Here is a 22,428-nt window from a genome sequence, read left to right as displayed (position 1 = left end):
ACTAAAAATCTGTGGGCACATATAAAAAATTGAACATAATATAGGACTTCTGTAACTAATTGGGCCTTTTTCATCTTAACTAGCTTTTAAGAGCAGAAGGTGCAATCCTTCTAGAATGCCAAGAACCCTCACTCTCACAGACTTCAATAGGAATTGAGGGTGTCCAGGATCATGCTCCGAGAGAAAGGACAATTGAGATTAGAATCTGGACAATACTGTATAGTGACGAATCAATTATTGTACAAAAAGAACATGAGACCATTTAAAACAACCAAATCTTTTAATTAGAAAGCAACAAACATGCAAATAGCAGGTATAGAAATTTATTTGAACCAATGTTTTTGCTCTAATGAAAGTTATTTTTAAACATTGATCCAAGCTCCCACATTTGCAGGTTAAGGAAAATATTGCACTTTGCATCTTCTAGCACCCCTCAGACATGGCAAAACGTTTTAAAAACATTTTTGCTTATTTTACTTGCACACTCTCCCAAAGTCATGCACACAGTCGTTCAGAAACAAAACGCTGGGTTATCCAAAAGCAAAACCTTAAAATTGCACTAAAGCTCTGTAAGGAAAAATATAATTAATGTCTTATATAAATTCCGTAACGTCTAGGTGCTCGCACAGAAGAGCCAATTACTCTTCATCTTCATTTTCATTCTCTTGACCAGACCCTTCTGACCTGTCACCCTCCAACCGGTCTGTAAGACACAAGGAAGATTTAATAAGGATACATCTTTAAAAGTAAATTTTCAGCTAACATTTATGATACAATGCATCAACTGGCTACTACCCAAACCATAGTGCCTATGTATTATGCTGATGGAACCATCTGAAATGCATAAGGTAGACTGAGAGCACATACTAAATGGAAAAGTTGCAACAACAACACAAGAGAGCAGGGACAGTAAAAGCAAAGGACTAGAAATTGTGAGCACCAGTGTGATGAACTAGGCAGCAGCTCACTCATGGTCAGCACAGAAGAGATGGTTTGAGCAGAGTTTTAAAAAACAGATGGGGAGTCAATGAAGTGTGCAGCCTGTTTGAGAGAGTTGGAACTGAGAGGGTATTTTAAAGAACAGTTGTAACCAGAAATATACATTGGTCAGAAAACTGGGGAAATTGCCGTCAGTCACTGTATGCATCAGAAAAGACATCTGTTGAGTAGCAGTTTAAAGAAAGAGGAAAATTAAATGGAGAAGCATGAGGGAGGGAGCATGACTGGCAACTCATACAGTGTGACTAGCCAATCACTTCTACAATAAAACAGTATTAGTGTCAGAAATATCATTACTGAAGTGTGGAGCAGTTCTTTCCTTGGAATAGAATACACCAAGGAGCAAATCAAAAATGGATAAATAAATATTTAGCATCTAAAACACACATCTAACTCTTAAAAAGGAGAGAAACAAACAGCATTTAAGGGTGGTATGTAAATCTCCCTATAAAACACTCAGCTTAAGTGACAATGCTAGACAAGATTTATGAATGGCATAAATAGTCTGTACAGAAGCTGCTCTGAAATCCTCCTACCTGCTCTTATATGATTCAACGATGCCAACATTCGTAACATGAAAGAAGCTGGAACAGTAATTGTGTTTCTGGTCTCTTCCAGCATTAATTCATTACGAGTTATAACCTGTAGTGATTTAAAAAAAAAAATCACTAATCAAAGCATCACTAACTACAAACTACTCCTGATGCAATACAGTTTGTCCTTTATACAGAATACACTGTGTCCAAAAATGCTATACCAAGTTAAAAATGACAAAAGAGCAGACCCTAGCATGTATTATAAATTGTGTTGTAAGTGTACTGTATCATGAGAAAAGTCAGTCATAAGAGCCATTTTTTAATCCAGAGAGTATGGTAGTACTTATAACAAAATCATCGCTGTGCTGTCTGAATTCCTGACAGAGATTTAGTAGTACGGGAAATGAAGAAAAATAGCTTTCAAGATAAGATGTGAAGACCGAGAACTGATAATGTTGCAGAGGTCAATAACTGCAGAGAACAAAGCTCTCCCACCAACAATAGCTAAGAAGATGGGAAGGAAGAGAAATGATGTTCCCACTCCTACTCCCATGCTCCTGAAAACCTTTGGAGAAAATTTTAAGGACATGTAGAGTTACTGCACTACAAGTTCATTCACTGTAAATAGCTCTCTCCCCCTTCTCCAACTGACTCCTGTGTCTATAAAACCCAGCCGCCGCCTCTCTGCTCATAGTTTAGTTAATTCCTCCAAAGAAAAAAAATGCAATATAGCAAGTATGTTGAGCTCCTCTTTCACTCTCCCTCCCCACAACCATTTCTTGTCCACCTTGCTCTGAATCTGACCTCCACCCTCATCCAGCTCCTGACCTTAGGGTACTCTCTCTGCTATTAATAAACCTTAACCCCATTTGTCTCTCCAGCTATTGCCCTATCTTTTTTATCCCCTTTGCCTCCTTAAATGCAGTATTTCCACTGGCTTCTCTCTCCCCCCCCCCCCCCCAAAAACTCCTGGCAACCTATTTTCTCTTCTTTATACTGAAACTGCTTTTACTGAAGACACCAATGACCTACTCCTAGACAAGTCTAAGAATCCCTTCTCTAGTCTCATTTTCTATTCACCAACCACTTTGATGGTCAGTCACTCCCATCTCCTCTTCAACTCACTCATTCTTGGGCTTTCCTGACTCTGTCCTGGTTTTACTGCTACCTCCCCAACTGCACCTTCATCCCTCCTCCTCCCTCTGACACTGTCTCAGGATTCTGCCCCCTTATCTTTTTCTGCTGGGTGATCTCATCTGCTTTCATGGTTTCAGCTATTGTATCCATGTTGAAGTTTCCAAAGTGTCCTCCCTGACCTTTCCCCTTTCATACAGTCTTGGATTTCAGACATCTCATCTTGGATGCCCTCAACCAAATAAATTTACATGGTGAAAACTGAACTCCTCAGCTTTCCTCCTAAGCCCCCACCTGTCCCTCAGGGATATTAATTCAAAAATTGATATATTTGGTACAATAAACTTGTAAAAATCTACAACTGGCAGAAAATGTGTTTTCTGGTTGGACACAATATGCTTAAAATTATTTCTCCTTCACAAACAGACTTAATGCTAACCAAAACGCTGCAATTTTGGTGTTTAGCATGCTGCTTAAACATTGTTAAGTGATTATTAGGTCAGAAACAGAATACTTTTTACACATGATTTACCTTTATGTATGCTGTCAAGATTCCTTCCCCACTCTGAACTCTAGGGTACAGATGTGGGGACCTGCATGAAAACCTCCTAAGCTTATCTTTACCAGCTTAGGTTAAAACTTCCCCAAGGTACAAACTATTTTACCTTTTGCCCTTGGACTTTATCGCTGCCACCACCAAACGTCTAACAGGTATATAATTGGGAAAGAGCCCGTTTGGAAATGTCTTTCCCCCCAAAATCCTCCCAAACCTTACATCCCCTTTCCTGGGGAAGGTTTGATAAAAATCCTCACCAATTTGCATAGGTGAACACAGACCCAAACCCTTGGATCTTAAGAACAATGAAAAAACATTCAGATTCTTAAAAGAAGAATTTTAATAGAAGAAAAAGGAAAAAGAATCACCTCTGTAAAATTAGGATGGTAATTACCTTACAGGGTAATTAGATTCAAAACATAGAGAATCCCTCTAGGCAAAACCTTAAGTTACAAAAAGACACAAAAACAGGAATCTACATTCCATTCAGCAGAGCTTATTTTCTCAGCCATTTAAAGAAATCAGAATCTAATGCATATCTAGCTAGATTACTTACTAAGTTCTAAGACCCCATTCCTGTTCTGTCCCTGGCAAAAGCATCACACAGACAGAGAGAGAGGCTTTGTTTCTCCCTCCCCCCAGCTTTTGAAAGTATCTTGTCTCCTCATTGGTCATTTTGGTCAGGTGCCAGCGAGGTTATCCTAGCTTCTTAACCCTTTACAGGTGAAAGGGTTTCTCCTCTGGCCAGGAGGAATTTTAAAGGTGTTTACCCTTCCCTTTATATTTATGACATATGCTTATTATTATAATTTTTCTTTGTTCCCTCACTCTCTAAAGTAGGGGAGGGCAAACTACGGGCCGCGTCCGGTCTGTCAGACCTTTTAATTTGGCCCTCAAGCTCCCGCCAGGGAGTGGGGATGGGGGCTTGCCCCACTCTGTGCGTGCCGTGGCTCTGCATGGCTCCCAGAAACAGCAGCATCCCCCCATGCAGCTCCTACATGTAGGAGCAGCCAGGGGGCTCCGCATGCTGCCCTGATGCCAAGCGCCAGCTCAGAGCTCCCATACACTGGGAACTGTGGCCAATGGAAGCCACAGGGATGGCGCCTGTGGATGGGGCAGGGCGCAGAGCCACCTGGCCATGCCTCCGTATAGGAGCTAGAGGGGGGACATGCCGCTGCTTCCGGCAGCTGCTTGAGGTAAGCACTGCCCAGAGCCTGCAGCCCAGACCTCCTCACGTGTGCCAACCTCCTGCCCCAGCCCTTATTCCCCTCCTGCCCTCCGAACCCCTCGGTCCCAGCCTGGAGCGCACACCAAACCCCTCATCTCCAGCCCCACCCAACAGCCTGCATCCCCATCCAAAGCCCTCACCCCCCACCCACACCCCAAAACCCCTCTGCCCCAGCCCAGAGCCCCCTCCCTCACACCCCAACCCTCTCCCCCATCCTGGAGCCCTCTCCTGCACCCTGAAACCCGCACTCCCAGCCCAGATCCTGTACCCCCTCTCACACCCCAACCCCCTGCCTCAGCCCAGAGTCCCCTTCCATACTCCACACCCCTCTGCTCCACCCCAGCCCACAGCCCCCTCCCGCACCCCAAATGCCTCATCCCTGGCCCCACCCCAGAGCCCTCACCTCCAGCCAGAGCCCTCACCCCCTCCCACATCCCAACCCCCTGCCCCAGTCCGGAGCCCTCTCCCCATCCCCCACACCCTTAACTCCTCATTTCTGGCCCCACCCCAGGGCCAGCATACCCCTCCCCTCCTGAACTGGAGCCCTCATCCCCTCCCGCACTCCAACCCCCAATTTCATGAGCATTCATGGCCCGCCATACAATTTCCATACCTAGATGTGCCCTCAGGCCAAAAAGTTTGTCCACCCCTGCTCTAAAGGGTACTTGGAACCAAATACTGCCTTCAAATGCACCTACTTCCTACTGCAATCAATGAGAGCTAATTAGAGCATACACTTTGGCATTTGGTGAAGTACACAGGAATGGCTCAGAGCTCAGGAGTGGCAGTATTTACTTTTGTGATGAGACATTACATTTATACAGAGAAGAAATTGACTATTTGACTCCTGCACAAAAAAGCAGTTATTTAAAAAGAGCATAAGAGACAAATATTTAACTCTGCCCTGTAGTGACACTATGAGGGGGAAAACATTGAAAAAAAAAAAAAACCCTCATGTCTTTAAAATCCATGTCATTAATCTGCAACCATAAGCACTAACATCCAGTAGTCATATCTATGGTCACAGCAGGGAATCACTACAAGGGAGAGTTAAGACTATTTGGGTGTCCTAAAAAAAGCTGGCATGCCTTAACATGTTTGAATTTTTTTATCTGGGTTTATAATTCTATTTTATAGCCTTAACTCTATAACACACAGTTTTGTGCTTGGGAATATTTAATAATGTTTTTAATTTCACTTGCCTCCAATATGTGTATATCACTTACTTTTTTAAACAGTCTCAGCCTCCTCCATTTCTGATTCCTACTATCTACCCTTGTAACTTTGATGGCTCCCCCTATCTCTCACTTGTCTTGTGTTCATAATTTCATACTTCCGCTATATCTGTACATTCCATTATTTCCTAATCTCTCAGGTTACGTGGGGTGTTTATGTACTGAAAGAAATGAAAGTTAATTGTTTTTAACAACACCTTATTTTTAAAAACAGGATCTATTGCTGACTTGTTTTAAGTTAAAAAAATTCAGTTATTCAAGCTGTTTGCAGAGAAGACTTTGCTAGAAATGACAGCTGTGACGTAAAAAGAAGGAAAGGCTCTTACTTCATCAGCAAGTTTTCGGTTAAAAATCCTGGACTCTTCTAGCGGTGACCAGATTTTTATATCGTAATCAATACCTGACGAGGCAAGAACTAGAAAATCAAATTCAAAAGAGTATTAGAAGAGAGTTCTAAATTAAATGCCTTTTCTGAACATCTTAGTTGGAGTTTGCTGAAAGTGTTGCTGACATGCTTCATTACATACATGCACACACACTTCACTTCATTAGAAGTGCTCTCATTTTTCACCATCATAACATATGTAAGATCCCGTCCTGCAAACATGTACCCAGGAGTAGTCTCATTGAGTTATAATCCCTTTTTGCTGGATTTGAGCTATCGACTAAATATATGTCATGAAGAAAATAAATGCAAACCTTATATTCTCTCTTTTACACAGAATGTGCATAATTTAAAACTATAAAGTAAACAAGCACCTGCTACTATTATTATACTCTCCTCTGATGATCTGAAAAGATTTAACAGGAAAGGCTTTAAGACAAGTAGATCCATGTGCAATGATAGATGTGAACAAGCCTCAAATTAATTTGCACAGTGTATTTTATGTAGAAATTTGAAATCTTTGATGCACCTGTTCCAAAAACACTGGGCACATTTACAAATATTTTTAAAAGAACAAAACACCAAAATGCACTGGACTGTTCTGTCATCTGGGAGGGAGAATTAGGGCACTTTACACTGAGGGAGTAGTGTATCTTTAGGAGGCTTTCAGTAGATGTGGATGGAGGCTTGCTCAGAGCACTTGTCACTGCTGGGAGGGCTGACCCCTAATGTTCATTTTTCAAGCTGTAAGTGGAAGGAGGTCACACTGGATTAAAGAGTCAGGGAAGCTGTAGGTGTATTTTGGGAGAGCTTCTGATAGTGAGCCCTTACAGTGCACCACTAGTCACTAATTTTTGAATATTCCCAGAGGCCACTGGAAAATGAAAAATAATTAAAACTGTTCTGTCAATGTTTCATAAACTGAAAAATGGTTCAATTAGAATTATCAGCAAAGTTTCAGGTCATATCTAATTTTCCCCACGCTAGTCTGTCCATCCCCAGCATGAATATTTTTCAAAAAAAAAAAAAAAAAGCCTAATTATACCTATTTAACTCACTCAGCAGAACTCCTATTAATCTAAATTCACCTTCCTCCCATGCTCTGCTCAAGACTCAAGTAGAACAAGCTGAGGCCAGATGCTAATACTGCTTCTCCTGTTACTGTATTAGATAGCTCGCACTATCTCACCAACGGCACAGGAACCACTCTTTCAAACTCATTATTTATGATGAAAGGAGGGGGGAAAGGAGGACTTTTCTTTATGGATCCTGACCCTTTTTGGATGCTATATATAACCATTTTCTTTCTGAGGAGTTGATGGGTATAATGGCCTCTGAGCCAAACCTCACTATTACAGACAAGGATAGCAGCAGCATGCTGAATTTTATACAACTGAGACGCAGCCCTCAGAATTCCTGGCAATTTACTAATGTGACCCTTGGTTAAGCAAGGTGTTGAAGACTCATCTATAAAGGTTCTTACTACAGGCTATAGGAACATGCATATTGCAGGTGGAGATGGTCTTACTTGGGTCAAATGGATGCGGCTGTAGACAATTCACCACGTGATTATCAGCTTCCAGCAGCATCAGATGCTCAGCAGTATGCCGATCCCAGATGAAGATATGGCCACAATCTGAACCGCTCATTACAAAGTTAGAACCCCAGAAATTGGCTTCCTTTATCTATAGTAAAAATAAAATGAATTACAAATATTTGTTATGATTTACATGGTTAGTCTAGAAATAACAGATGTGAAGTGTTAATTTTGTAAGCCATTTCTAGAAAGTATTTCCCACTTTCACAATAGTGCTGGCCCTAATTTAAGGATTTTCCAAATGCAAAGTCAATTTTTGAATTGACAACTCTATAAAGCCAGTGAATTAAATCCATGCCTCCTCTCTTTAGCAATTCTGATTAATCATCATCAAGATCAAGCGCTTTATCATTTTGTAACTGTTTGACCACAAGCATCAGATCCTCTAATGTCACCGGTCTGTTTTCTGCTCGATACATTTTTGGATTAAGTTGTAGTTTACATCTTGGTGGGGATCTGTTCACTAATTCACAAAAATGCTCACACTAAAACTTAAACTGTGCATCAAAAAGCCTGGCAGTATTCTCCATTTTTGTCCTTATCTGGTGGAAGATGCGAGTTAAGGACTTGCTCTGGAACAGGGTTTGAAATTACGCAAGGAGTGGCCCTTGTATTGGGGATATGCTTTTTGCTGTCCCTATGAAATACCCCCAAATTTGGCCTTGAAAAACTAAAGTTCACACATGCTTAGTAAAGACTGCTTAGATTTTAGCAGCTAAAATCTCAGAAGATTCTGTTTTTACTGAGCATGTGCCATTCTCTCTCAACTCCTAGTGTTCACTAGATTGTGCATGCACCATCCCATCCCCTCAAAGCAACTAAGAATGATCAAGTCCAGGACGACAGGGGCTTAGAAGGACTCTCACTGTAATAGCTGAGTAGCCTTGCTAAATTTCAGGTGTAAGTATAATTGTAGTACTGTGTAAGTGGTAACTGTATGCCTGTTTGCTTAACTAATTACTTTTTTCTTTTGAATAAAGTTTGGTTATATCATTCAAAAGTGTTGCCTACTGGTCGTCTACTAAATAGATTTTCTGCAACTGACCTATAGGCTTAAACCTGAAAACTAAATTGGGCTTTATTGCACCCTTATCTATAACAACATAATATTAATTGGGAACATTTCAAGTAAAGTTACATAAGGTTACACAGGTTTTAGAGTAGCAGCCGTGTTAGTCTGTATTCGCAAAAAGAAAAGGAGTACTTGTGGCACCTTAGAGACTAACAAATTTATTTGAGCATAAGCTTTCATGAGCTACAGCTAAATCGGATGCATTCAGTGGAAAATACAGTGGGGAGATTTATATACATAGAGAACATGAAACAATGGGTGTTACCATACATATTGTAACGAGAGTAATCACTTAAGGTGAGCTATTACCAGCAGGAGAGCTGGTGGGAAAAAGCTTTTGTAGTGATAATCAAGGTGGGCCATTTCCAGCAGTTGTTGGATCATATTAAAGAAGTTCTGTATTACAATCACAAATGAGTTTGATTCCCCATAGTTTAAATTCCAGGATATTACTAATTAAGAGGTCTCTTGGTTTTTGGTACTGTTTCTCTCCCTCTATGTGTGAAACTTGCAAGCTGCTAATTGTGTTAGTACATTCTAAGACAGAGTCTGTTCTCAAAGCAATTCACAGAGAGAGACTCAAAGCAATACTCTAACAACAGAAACAGCACCCAGAGACTCCCCGCCCTTTTGTTGTATTAACAATTGTGATTAAAATAGAGATAGAGGATGTATGTGGATGGATGCTTGGTGTGGATAATAACTGAATGATCAGGGAGGTGCCAGCCTAAGAATCCAGTGTCCATCGGCTGAAGAAGGAATCAAGTGGAAATAACCAGAGGACCCCCCGGAGGGCAGACTGGAATCCACCCAACAGCCTCAAGAATGGGAGAACCAAAGAACAAGATAACATCTTGGAGCCGTCAGGAATGTGCTATCTGCTGATTGATTCAGCAACAGCATGATGAAGCAATTCCCATAGACTGGCATAGGAAGAAATTCCTATAAAAATAGACTCTAAAAAGTGAGAACTTTGGGGTCTGATTCTGCAAACCAACTTCCAGGAGCATCAGATGAGCATCTGACAAGGCCCTGCTCCCTCCTCATGTCCAGGCCACCTGGCCAGTGGCTTGGCATGAGCAACTCTAAGGCTGGTAACTATGATAACAACCTTGCAGAACCTGTGTGTGTGTGTGTGTGTGTGTTTGTATGAATGAATGTGTGACTAAATATGAGATTGAATGGAATGTTATAACTATAACTAACTGCTTACTATGATTCTTTCTGTACTCACAATAAATGTGGTATTTTGCCTTTTTCCCTTTAATAAGATCCTGCTGGTTTTTATTTTATTGGTATAACACAGTTGACAAGAACGTCTGAGGAACAGTGCGGGGGCGGGGGGGGTGAGTGGGGAATAAACATGGGTAAATAGTTTTACTTTGTGTAATGACCCATCCACTCCCAGTCTCTATTCAAGCCTAAGTTAATTGTATCCAGTTTGCAAATTAATTCCAATTCAGCAGTCTCTCGGAGTCTGTTTTTGAAGTTTTTTTGTTGAAGAATTGCAACTTTTAAGTCTCTAATTGAGTGACCAAAGAGACTGAAGTGTTCTCCGACTGGTTTTTGAATGTTCTAATTCTTGATATCTGATTTGTGTCCATTTATTCTTTTACGTAGAGACTGTCCCGAGTTTGACCAATGTACATGGCAGAGGGACACTGCTGGCACATGATGGCATATATCACATTGGTAGATGTGCAGGTGAACAAGCCTCTGATAGTGTGGCTGATGTGATTAGGCCCTATGATGGTGTCCCCTGAAAAGATATGTGGACACAGTTGGCAACGGGCTTTGTTGCAAGGATAGGTTCCTGGGTTAGTGGTTTTGTTGTGTGGTATGTGGTTGCTGGTGAGTATTTGCTTCAGGTTGGGGGGCTGTCTGTAAGCGAGGACTGGCCTGTCTCCCAGAATCTGTGAGAGTGATGGGTCGTCCTTCAGGATAGGTTGTAGATCCTTGATGATGCGTTGGAGAGGTTTTAGTTGGGGGCTGAAGGTGATGGCTAGTGGTGTTCTGTTATTTTCTTTGTTGGGCCTGTCCTGTAGTTGGTGACATGTTCAGACCCGATGGGGGAACAGAATCTTGTACCTGTGGGAATGATCCGTCCAAGCCCTTTAGAAACCTGATGGTGAAGGGGTTGTAAAAAAGAAATCCATTATCTACCGAGGGATGAAAAGCAGAGACAGCTGCCAGATGTGCTGTGGGAAGGAAGGAAAAGGGGGACTGCTAGAGTTCCTTAACTGGCTCCATAATGACTTACTTAATCAGCAGAGCCACTCTGGAAGGTGCCACTGAAGCCAGAATATTCAACAGTGTTTGAGATTTTTCATGGACCTTTTCTGCTTGAAGATCCAGAACAGAACCCCTTCTCAGTAGATCTTGGTGAGCCCTGTAATACTCTGGTGGTGGTGAGTCACTTACTGGCTCTGGTGATGAGGAAGAGGATCCACAAGGATGCTGAGGTAACACCTGCTCCGTGTCTTGCAGTTGGGGAGCTGCCTGAGTGACTTCTAGCTGCTCAATCACAGTACCAGGTTCTGAGAACGTTGCCTGCTGATGCTCTTGGTGCACCTTCACGGAAACAGACTGATATGGGTGAGAGAAAGTCCTAGCAGGAGGAAGACACCCTATGGTGTCCAAAAAGACCACTGACATGGCTCTTGGATGCAACTTTGACCAGGCCATTGCCCCCTTAGGAGGAGGCCACTGCTGAGACTGATGCAAGATCCATGGCCCTCAAGTCTCTGACAGAGGATCTACACCATACCTAGATTGGGACACAAAAGACTGCACCTCCAAATCAGAGGAATATGACCCTGAGTCCTCTGATAATAGGGGAGCAGAGCCCTTTGGAACCAGAGATAAGTAGCCAGAGGCTAGGGATGACAGTACCAGGTGTATTATCGCTGACTTACCTCTCGATTGCACCAGCTTCTGAGGCTGTAGAAAGTAATGGTACTACATGGTCCTAAAGAGGCAAAGTGGGAAACACAGGCACTTGTACTGGTTGAAAGCCTTTCCGTACCACCACCACCACCAGGGACTCTGGTACTGAGAGATTAAGCGTTCTCTTGTGGATGCATATGCCTCTGGTGTCATTGGTACAGATTCCTTTCCTTGATATCTTTCGATGGATACTTCAGGGGTTGGCCTCGACAGACTTGGCACAGGTTCCAGAGTCGATGATCCACTCTTCTTAGATGAGGACTTCTCTAGAGATCCTCAGACCCGCTCCCAGAGCCATGGCCTCCAGCTGACTTCAGTACCAACGATCTAGCCGAACAGGGTACCGAGCCTTTGGTGAGCTTCTCTCCCCACTTTGGTCTGATGATAGAGAGCAAGATGCCATAGACATCTCTGGTGGGGCACGCCATACCAAAGCTGCAGTACTCCGAGCCCGTTCCGAACATGGCAGCTCCGATGGTGGATGAAGTGCTGCCTCCATATGGAGATGTTTGAGCCTGGATACTCTATCCTCAGACTGGGGCTTAAATCCCTTACAGATGTGACACCTGTCACTAATGTGGGACTTACCCAAGTATTATAAGCAGCTGGGGTGCAAGTCGCTGACCAGCATTGCCTTGCTACACAGCTAACAGGACTTAAACCCCAGAGAGCAAGGCATGGCTCCTATACTGGAATTTGGTCAAAAAAGACCTAAAAACTGAAAATTAATACTAACATTTATCTATACTACACTTAACTTACTACTAACTTCTAAGAAAAAAACAGGCTATATACAAGGAGTGAAGGAAGAACTTGCTACAAGCAAGACTCAAAGTGCTTCAACAACAGTCACTGGTGGGGAGAAGGAACTGAACGGGGTCAGAGGTGGCTCCGCCTTCTTAAACCTGAATGCAATGACATGCAACAGCAGAGATTGCCTGAGCCACCACACCAGGTACTGCTGAGTGAAAAGAACATGTCTGACAATTGTGTACAGGGCATGCACACCCCTACAGCGGAATGGACATGAGCAATTACTCAAAGAAGAACCTAGGAAACCTGATTCATTGTCATGCAGGCTTAGACTACAAGCACATTATGGAGTGTCTCATGAGAAATGTACATAACTTCTCTAAAATGCCAAATTTTGTGGTTACAGATCTAATGTACAATTAAAAATATCTTAAATGTATTACACAATCCCTTTTTAGCAAGCATATCAATGTAACAACTAAACTATTTCAGCCTAAAATATCAACTCTGCAGTTCTTAAAGCAGTATTTCTGTACCATTGTCCTGGAGTTCCGATGACCCTTATACACCATCTTTATTAAAGGTCGTCTAATATTCAGGGTTTCCAATTCTTCCATCTCTTTCCTTTCTTTTCTTCTTCTGAAGAGTTCCTGAATGCGAGCAACAGCAGATCGTCTAGGAATCACAAAGAGAACACCACTGAAAGACCATCATACAGAGACATAGTCTGCATAGACAGAGCTTTTCGAAATAGCGTACTAGGGCAACTACAAAGCAGTACCAAATAGCTTAATCAGCCTACTTAAACTCAACCTTTCTCCCCAAATTTGGCACAGATACCAACACTATTACAATTATTTGAAGTTACAGATTGTGAGCTTTTCCATATTGGTTTAGAACAGGAAGAACATGCAACACAGTGAAATGTCAAGGGTCATGTTATTTTCTTCATTCTCTTTAAAACATACAAACTCTAGAGGCAGGCAAAATTCACATGTAACTTTACTTTGCAATAGAATATTTTCAAAATCCTGTAGAACTTCTCCCATCCCCTGTGCTAGCAAACGTGTTAAAGGGTGAATATATATATAAAAATGGTTAATATAAAGGTTAGCTATTATTAAAGACCTAGTTTAACCTTTAATTGTTTTCTTTCACCTTTATTACATTTTAATAGGACCTTCATTTCTCATTATTTCCTACTTTAGGGTGAAGATCCTTTGTCTGACAGTTTCTTGTCAATGTTTTTGCTATGATGAGAATGAGCAATAAGAAATGTTTAATAGTACTGATTGGGAAACGGAGAAGAGCTAGTTCTGAAGGCTAGAAAAAAAACAATTGTGGTGGGAAGCTGCCCCTAATGCAGCAGCAGACCCACACAAAAAGGCTTCCTGAAGTGACAGGAGAAAGCAGCTAGGTTAAACACCCTAGTTTGTGGCTGCTGGACTCCAGGAAGCTACAGCTTTGGTGATGCTATAGAAATTCTGGTTGCTTGAGTTCTTCCATCTGGTTCATCTTCCTGTCCCCTGGCTGCACCTTTGCAGCTTCCCCTCAGCTCCAGCTATGGTCACACTTTTACCTCCGAGATTTGCTCACAGCACTCACTTTCTCCTCCATATGGCTGCTGCCATCCTGCTCAATGCCCTGAGTGGAACTAGAGTATGATGGTCGAAGTGGAACAGCAGTCACAGTAGGAAGTGGGTGGAGGTGCTGATTGCTGGTGGAATGTAATGGATGAAATTGGCCAGGGCAGGAATTCTTGATAGGCAACAGAACCATAGGGAAGGAAACCGCCACCACCTGACTAGTAACTTCCAGTAGGCCAGAAATGATGAAGTGTCATATTTTAGTCACTACCTCTTCACACTGTTCCATAACATGTGTCTGTTGCAGAAGGAAGTAGCTGTCTCTCCCACCTCTAGAGCTACTTCCATACTTCATACCAGAGTCAGCTCTTCCTGCCCTTCCCAATTAGTCATCTCCGCTCCCAGTTCAGTCTATAGATTTCCTTCTCAGTCTTGCCATAGAAGAAAGATGGAGAGAAAATGTTGCTGGAGGAAGCATTGGATCCTAAAAGCTGAAAGTAACGCTAAGTGGGCATAAGAGAAAATTTAATCTACTATAAAAAGTGTCGTCGTCGTCATCGTCCCCCTACCCCCAAAGAAAAAAAGCTCACCAGTTAGACTGGTCTTTTATTGTTAAAAAGAATAAAGAAAAATTTTAACCACATTTGACGGAAGTTAGAGAGGAAAGAATTGATGGGATCACCCAGTCCATCTAACAATGGACTATTCCTGATGATACATTTCCTAGTGATTTGTCTACTGTAGTTTTAAAAGTCCCAGGAGATGGAGGCTTCCACCAATTTTTTTTGGGAGACTTTTCTGGAGTACAATTAATTTTGCTATTGGGTGATTTTTCCTGGAAGCCAAGCTAAGTCTTCCCTTTTATAGTTATATCCCATTACTTATTATGTGTCCCCGTCTCGCCGTGTATCACACTAAATAATCCTATCCGCTCTTTAGTGTTTACACCCTTCAAGTATTTGTAGATATATAACACTACTCTTACATTTATTGAATATTTGGATTACTCCCAAGAGATTAACAACATTCTGCTCATTTGTCATCTTCTATACAGAAAGGGAAACTATGGAGAGTTATGCATTCCACACTTATGCAAAGTATTTCTGGAACCATAACTAGAGCTATGTGCTCCAGCTATATGTCAATACAAATATACACACATGATTTGTGTACAGCATGACAAAGCTCTGTCCTTGCCTCCGTGGGTCCCACATTTCCTGGCGGATTTTACTAGCCTCAGAGGCTCACTGTGACCCTGCACGTAACCCTTCTTTCTCTAGAGACAAGGGTCACAGTCTACTAAGCCATTTTCATCATAAGCCAGCGAGGGAGGTGAGGAGACGTTATCCTTCCTTGCATAGTCTCTGTGATCTCCCAGTCTCAGTGATTAATCGGGGGCAAAGGTCGGGGGGGGGGAGCTCGGGCGCACCCTCTACTCCGGGCTCCAGCCCAGGGACCCTAATAGTATCAGCTATGGTAGCTGACCTTTTAGAAACATTACATGTACAATTCCCTGGGCTATTCCCCCACTTCCTCAAGCTCTACTTCACCCTTACCTCAGAGCCTCCTTCCTTGTGCCTGATATGGTGTGTACTACTCAACCTCTCCAACAGCACAACTTCCTCCCACAGCTCCTGACATCCACCCACCTGAATGACTGGGAGGCTTTTAACTAGTTTCAGCCAGCCCCCGATTGGCTTCAGGTGTCCCAATCAACCTAGCTGTCTTCCCTGCTTTCTGGAAGGATCTTAATTGGCTCAGGTGTCTTAATTGACCTGGAGCAGCTGCCATTTCACTTATCCTGGTACCAGGGATTAGTTTAGCCTGGAGCTAATATATCTATCTCCCACTACTTTTCTATAGCCATGTGGCCTTGCCCCGTCACAACAGATACACATTTGAAAAGATCAGCTTTGCGATCACAGAGAAATGAACAAAAAGCATCATGTGACACCGAACCCCATAGTCATCATAGTAATATGGTTATGGCATAATTATGATGCATTTTGTACAAGATGAGTCATGTGAGATATCATTGGAAAAGTTATGATTTGCTGAACATGATTATCCTATTTGTATACATGCATCATTTTTGTATCTGAAATTATAAATACTATGTATCTGTACTTCAAATGCAGTTACACCTGGGTGACACCCACTAGACAAGATGCTTTCAGTCTAGATAGCTGGCTGGGAAGGGCCTATTCAGGGCAATGAGCCATTAGTGAAAACAATGCGCCTTAATAAAAGCTTATCTCCCACCTAGTAAGCCTTCCTGAGAATACTCCAGACATCCTGTAAGTAATATCTGCTATGACTCTACAAGGACATGTGACCAGGCCACATGATTCTGGACTCCATCTTGGGATGTCTATTTTTCCATAAACCCATCTGGGAACCAAGTTTTGAAACAAAGGGTTCCTGCCATATGCTAAAGCTATATAAGGTAGGGAATGACATCATCTGTGCTTCTTCACTCCCCACACAAGAAGACTCCTGCGAACACCTTAGGAACAAAGACTGAACTGTGGGGAAGTGCTGGACCAAGGCTAAAGGGATTTCTAGCCTGTGTCTGAAGATCTGAAGAACCCAAGCTGTAAAGCTAATGCAGCTTCTGCCTTAAGAATCTACAAGTCTGCCAGTACCATCAGTTAGATTGGATATGAATAGCAGATTCTCACTCTAGTATATTAAGCTTAGTTTGTGTATTGTTTATATGCTGGGTAATCTGCTTTAATCTGTTTGCTATCCCTTATAATCACTTAAAATTAGTGCTGTCAAGCGATTAAAAAAAACTAATAATTATTAATCACACTGTTAAACAATAATAGAATACTATTTATATAGATAGTTTTGGATGTTTTCCACATTTTCAAATATATTGATTTCACTTACAACACAGAATACAAAGTGTACAGTGCTCACTTTATATTTATTTTTATTATAAATATTTGCACTGTAAAAATACAAGAAATAGTATTTCTCCATTCACTTAATACAAGTACTGTAGTGCAATCTCTTTATCATGAAAGTTGAACTTACAAATGTAAAATTATGTACAAAAAATAACTGCATTCAAAAATAAAAGACTGCAAAACTTCATGTACTAGTCCACTCAGTCCTACTTCTTGTTCAGGCAATCATTCAGACAAACAAGTTTTTTTACATTCGCAAGAGACAATGCTGTCTGCTTCTTGTTTACAATATCACCTGAAAGTGAGAACAGACGTTCGTGTGGCACTGTTGTAGCCGGCGTTGCAAGATATTTATGTGCTAGATGTGCTAAATATTCATATGTCCCTTCATGCTTTGTCCACCATTCCAGAGGACATGCTTCCATGCTGATGATGGGTTCTGCTCGATAACGATCCAAAGCAGTGCAGACCTATGCATGTTCATTTTCGTCATCATGAGTCAGATGCCACCAGCAGAAGGTTGATTTTCTTTTTTGGGGGCTTGAGTTCTGTAGTTTCCGCACCAGAGTGTTGCTCTTTTAAGACTTCTGAAAGCATGCTCCACACCCCGTGTCTCAGATTTTGGAAGGCACTTCAGATTCTTAAATCTTGAGTCGAGTGCTGTAGCTATCTTTAGAAATCTCACATTGGTACCTTCTTTGAGTTTTGTCAAATCTGCAGTGAAAGTGTTCTTAAAACAAATAATATGCTGGGTCATCATCCAAGACTGCTATAACATGAAATATATGGCAGAATGCGGCTAAAACACAGAGCAGGAGAAATACAATTCTCCCCCCAGGAGTTCAGTCACAAATTTAATTAACACATTTTGTTTTAATGAGCATCATCAGCATGGAAGCATGTCCTCTGGAATGGTGGCCAAAGCATGAAGGGGCATATGAATTTTTAGCATATCTGGCACGTAAATACCTTGCAATGCCGGCTACAAAAGTGCTATGCAAACGCCTGTTCTCACTGATGACATTGTACATAAGAAGCGGGCAGCATTATCTCCTGTAAATGTAAATAAACTTGTTTGGCTGAACAAGAAGTAGGACTGAGTGGACTTGTAGGCTCTAAAGTTTTACATTGTTTTATTTTTGAGTGCAGTTATGTAACAAAAAAATCTACATTTGTAAGTTATGCTTTCACAATAAAGAGATTGCACTATGGTACTTGTATAAGGTGAATTGAAAAATACGATTTCTTTTGTTTATCATTTTTACAGTGCAAATATTTGTAATAAAAATAATATAAAGTGAGTACTGTACACTTTGTATTCTGTATTGTAATTGAAATAAATATATTTGAAAATGTAGAAAAACATCCAAAATATTTAATAAATTTCAGTTGGTATTCTATTAACAGTGCGATAAAAACTGTGATTAATCACAATAAATTGTTAATTGCAATTAATTTTGTTGAGTTAATTGCGTGAGTTAACTGTGATTAATCGACAGCCCTACTTAAAATCTATTTTTTGTAGTTAATAAATGTATTTTATGTTTTAATCCAAACCAGTGAGCTTTGACTGGAGTGCTTGGGGAAAATCTCTGCTTGATTACCACAAATGTGCATTGTTCTCTTAGAATCATAGAATATCAGGGTTGGAAGGGACCTCAGGAGGTCATCTAGTCCAACCCCCTGCTCAAAAGCAGGACCCATACCCAATTAAATCATCCCAGCCAGGGCTTTGTCAAGCCTGACCTTAAAAACTTCTAAGGAAGGAGATTCCACCACCTCCCTAGGCAACGCATTCCAGTGTTTCACCACCCTCCTAGTGAAAAAGTTTTTCCTAATATCCAACCTAAACCTCCCCCACTGCAACTTGAGACCATTACTCCTTGTCCTGTCCTCTTCCACCACTGAGAATAGTCTAGAACCATCCTCTCCGGAACTACCTCTCAGGTAGTTGAAAGCAGCTATCAAATCCCCCCTCATTCTTCTCTTCTGCAGACTAAACAGTCCCAGTTCCCTCAGCCTCTCCTCATAACTCATGTGTTCCAGACCCCTAATCATTTTTGTTGCCCTTCACTGGACTCTCTCCAATTTATCCACATCCTTCTTGTAGTGTGGGGCCCAAAACTGGACACAGTACTCCAGATGAGGCCTCACCAATGTCGAATAGAGGGGGACGATCACGTCCCTCGATCTGCTCACTATGCCCCTACTTATACATCCCAAAATGCCATTGGCCTTCTTGGCAACAAGGGCACACTGCTGGCTCATATCCAGCTTCTCATCCACTGTCACCCCTAGGTCCTTTTCCGCAGAACTGCTGCCTAGCCATTCGGTCCCTAGTCTGTAGCTGTGCATTGGATTCTTCCGTCCTAAGTGCAGGACCCTGCACTTATCCTTATTGAACCTCATCAGATTTCTTTTGGCCCAATCCTCCAATTTGTCTAGGTCCCTCTGTATCCTATCCCTGCCCTCCAGCGTATCTACCACTCCTCCCAGTTTAGTATCATCCGCAAATTTGCTGAGAGTGCAATCCACACCATCCTCCAGATCATTTATGAAGATATTGAACAAAACCGGCCCCAGGACCGACCCCTGGGGCACTCCACTTGACATCAGCTGCCAACTAGACATGGAGCCATTGATCACTACCCGTTGAGCCCGACAATCTAGCCAACTTTCTACCCACCTTATAGTGCATTGAGGGAGAGGTGGACCAGGTATTAAACTTATATACTGACCCAGATTTGACCAGGGCAGGATGGTACTGCCCTGGGGTTGTAGGCTGGGAAGCTGTGGATACAGAGCCTGCATGTAACTGCATCTGGGTGTGTCCCTACCTGTGTGAATGCTAGTGAAAGTACAGGCTGGAGGGCTTTGCAGCTTGTCACAGCAGCACAGTGTGACAGGGAGCCCAGGCTGGTGGGTCAGAGGGCTCAGTGGTACCCCAGTTCCAGGTTGCACACACAGAACACCAGGTTGCCTCCCATTCTAGTACTAACCAGGCAAAAAAGCAGTTTAGCTTTGGAAAGAAAAGAGATCTATTCAACACATTAGGGCCTTTTGTTTTCAAGTGTGTACTGCTATCCTTTCAACTGCCACTTATTGGGACTTCTATCAGTTCCAGGAGGTGCTTGTACATCTCTGGTCTTATACCATTAGCTTAATTTTTTTTAAACCACTGAGTGGGGGATCAGCTGATTAGTTAAAAGGTTATCATTGCAGATAAAGTGCTAAATCTGGGTTACCCCTAGTAAGATAGTCTAGTCCTTCAAAGGAATAAAAACTTGCTGAGTACAACTAAAAAAGTCTTGGGGCTCTTGCTAGTCTTATTACTACTCTTGGTCACACAGATTGCCACAGATACAAGAATCATCTTTGCACCTTGGCACACCCAGGATGCTTCCACTCACGCCTCTCAGATGAGGACCTAGCCACTGTGATACACATATTATCAATCACACTTATGCCTTCCAAACACCAATTTAGATTCACCTCTGAAGTTAAGTCCTGGTTCTAAGTGAAAAGGCACTAATTGACTGTAATTTAGCTATCTCTGAAATGGGGCCATTTGGAGAGTAAGGCTAATACAACTACACTTCACAGGGAGGTTCTGGCTATCAGGCTTTGGGAACAAAGTATTCTTGATGTTGAGACCCTGGCTACAGAACTCCTTGCCAGACAAGACCAGACTGGGCCCTAGCCTAATATTGCTTCAGATGCATGGGGAGAACACACCTTTTTGATAAAGCCTCCCCCAGAATTGCTGCTCTGTGCACAGATTTTTAAATTAAAACAAAACAGTTACACATCTCTGTCCTGGAAGTACAAAAAGAGCAGCATATTTTCGTTCTGGGCTTTTGTTCATTTTTAATTTCAGATACAATGGTAACAGTTATGATATAAAAATATAAATGTTAGATAGCAATCTGAAAATTTGATGTAGGCTCACACATACACAAAGCCAGAAGAGAAAGTAAGATGCTGTGCAATTTTTTTAATGTTCCAAATTTTGATCTTTGCTGAGCTTGAACAATTGTTTTTTAAAAAATTGCACACTTCACCGAACATGAGAAGTAGGGCTGTTGCCAACCCTCCAGAACTGTCCTGGAGTCTCCAGGAACTAAAGATTCATCTTTAAAGATTATGTGATGAAATCTCCAGCAAGACGTCCAATCAAAACCGGCAACTCTACTGAGAAGTCAGGAAGTAATCTGTGATACATACTCTGGTACAGCGCTTTTCTGGTGACCTCACCAGTTGCTGCCAAATATAAATTATTTATTTGTATTTTAGAAGTAAATTTCTAGTCCTTATGATTGTGAAGAAATCTGAATGTAACCCTAAGTAATGCTGTCTTACTGAAACTGCCGGTAACAATACCTTTAAAAGGTTTTGTTCACAATACAGAAAGTTATGCTGCAGAATGCAATTACACAATGATTTGGTCCTGTACACAGAGAGAGACTGAACTATGTTTTGACTATGTCTCCATACCATGCTAAAGCCTTTATTTTAGGATAATTCAGGGATGCTCTTTGGTCTCAACTACATTACAAAATCAAAACCAATGTTCTATTCATGTTGAGTGCTACCTTGATATATCATCCCATAATAAAGTAGGTTTGTGTTGCGTATATGGGACAGGACCCAAGAAGGCGTGTAGTGCCTCAGTCATCTCAATGGCACGTTAAATTTTCATCAGATTTCAAAGGTAAAGTATCGTTGTCATACATTTCAATTCTGATTATTTTAGCAGAAGTATCCAAGTAGTCTTGGATAGGGACAGCACTTTTTTCCTAGACTGACTCCAGCAGAGCCAAATTTGAATCTTGAAAACAAATGGTCATAAAAGGAATTTTTTCCTAGTTATGTTATTCAAAAACAGCTTAGACTTTCTACAAAGTTCCCATACAATTCACTTTTAGGCTAACATTTGGAAGCAGAAATTTAAGCCCAAAAAGTAGTTTTTCGAGATTGAACTGCTACTGAAAAGAATGGTTTGAATGGAGTGGCCATCACACCTTTCCCGGAAGTAGCGCCAGTCACAAACGGAATCTGTATGTCTAGAAAGCAAATGAATAATATTATAGGTAAAATGCTATCAAGGTGAAACAAAAATGTCCATTATGTAACTGAAAATATCAACAAATAAGACACCTGGACACTGAACTGGTTATCTCCCAGTGTAATAATGGATTAAGACAACAGAAGATGCAGCCTGATTTTAAGGCTTTAGCAAATCATGCACTTTTAATTACATCACACACAAAATCATCAAAAGGAATTGACTGCACATCAACCAACTCATGGAGTATGGTTATGTGAAAGACTCAAAGCTTGGAGTACTTGCACATAAAAAAGGTGCAATTTCAGAATTGAATGTTTCTTCCATATCGTCATAAAGGTTTTGGTGGTTCAAAAAAGCGTGGACAGTCAAGAAACCTGATTCCTATTATCTCTGCCACTGTTTTGCTGTGACTAAGTTG

General features: G+C 41.6%; 1 protein-coding gene across 7 annotated transcripts in view; it reads right to left on the bottom strand.

Annotated features, from left to right (window-relative positions):
• Nucleotides 1–261: 261 nt before the first annotated feature.
• The window catches only part of LOC140895389 (DDB1- and CUL4-associated factor 6-like), a 247,260-nt gene continuing 225,093 nt past the window's right edge, over nucleotides 262–22,428 (bottom strand). For all 7 annotated transcript variants that reach the window (XM_073304939.1, XM_073304947.1, XM_073304957.1 and 4 more), the window contains 5 exons: nucleotides 12,978–13,116; nucleotides 7,602–7,758; nucleotides 6,015–6,103; nucleotides 1,536–1,641; nucleotides 262–703 (listed from right to left, as the gene is read on the bottom strand). In XM_073304939.1, the coding sequence (XP_073161040.1) occupies nucleotides 639–703; nucleotides 1,536–1,641; nucleotides 6,015–6,103; nucleotides 7,602–7,758; nucleotides 12,978–13,116 (556 nt within the window). In that variant the 3' untranslated portion in view covers nucleotides 262–638. The remainder of the gene's footprint in view (nucleotides 704–1,535; nucleotides 1,642–6,014; nucleotides 6,104–7,601; nucleotides 7,759–12,977; nucleotides 13,117–22,428) is intronic.

This window comes from Lepidochelys kempii, chromosome 1 (assembly GCF_965140265.1).
Source record: "Lepidochelys kempii isolate rLepKem1 chromosome 1, rLepKem1.hap2, whole genome shotgun sequence".
Classification (NCBI taxonomy): domain Eukaryota; kingdom Metazoa; phylum Chordata; order Testudines; family Cheloniidae; genus Lepidochelys; species Lepidochelys kempii.
This window is presented reverse-complemented; position numbering and strand designations above follow the sequence as displayed.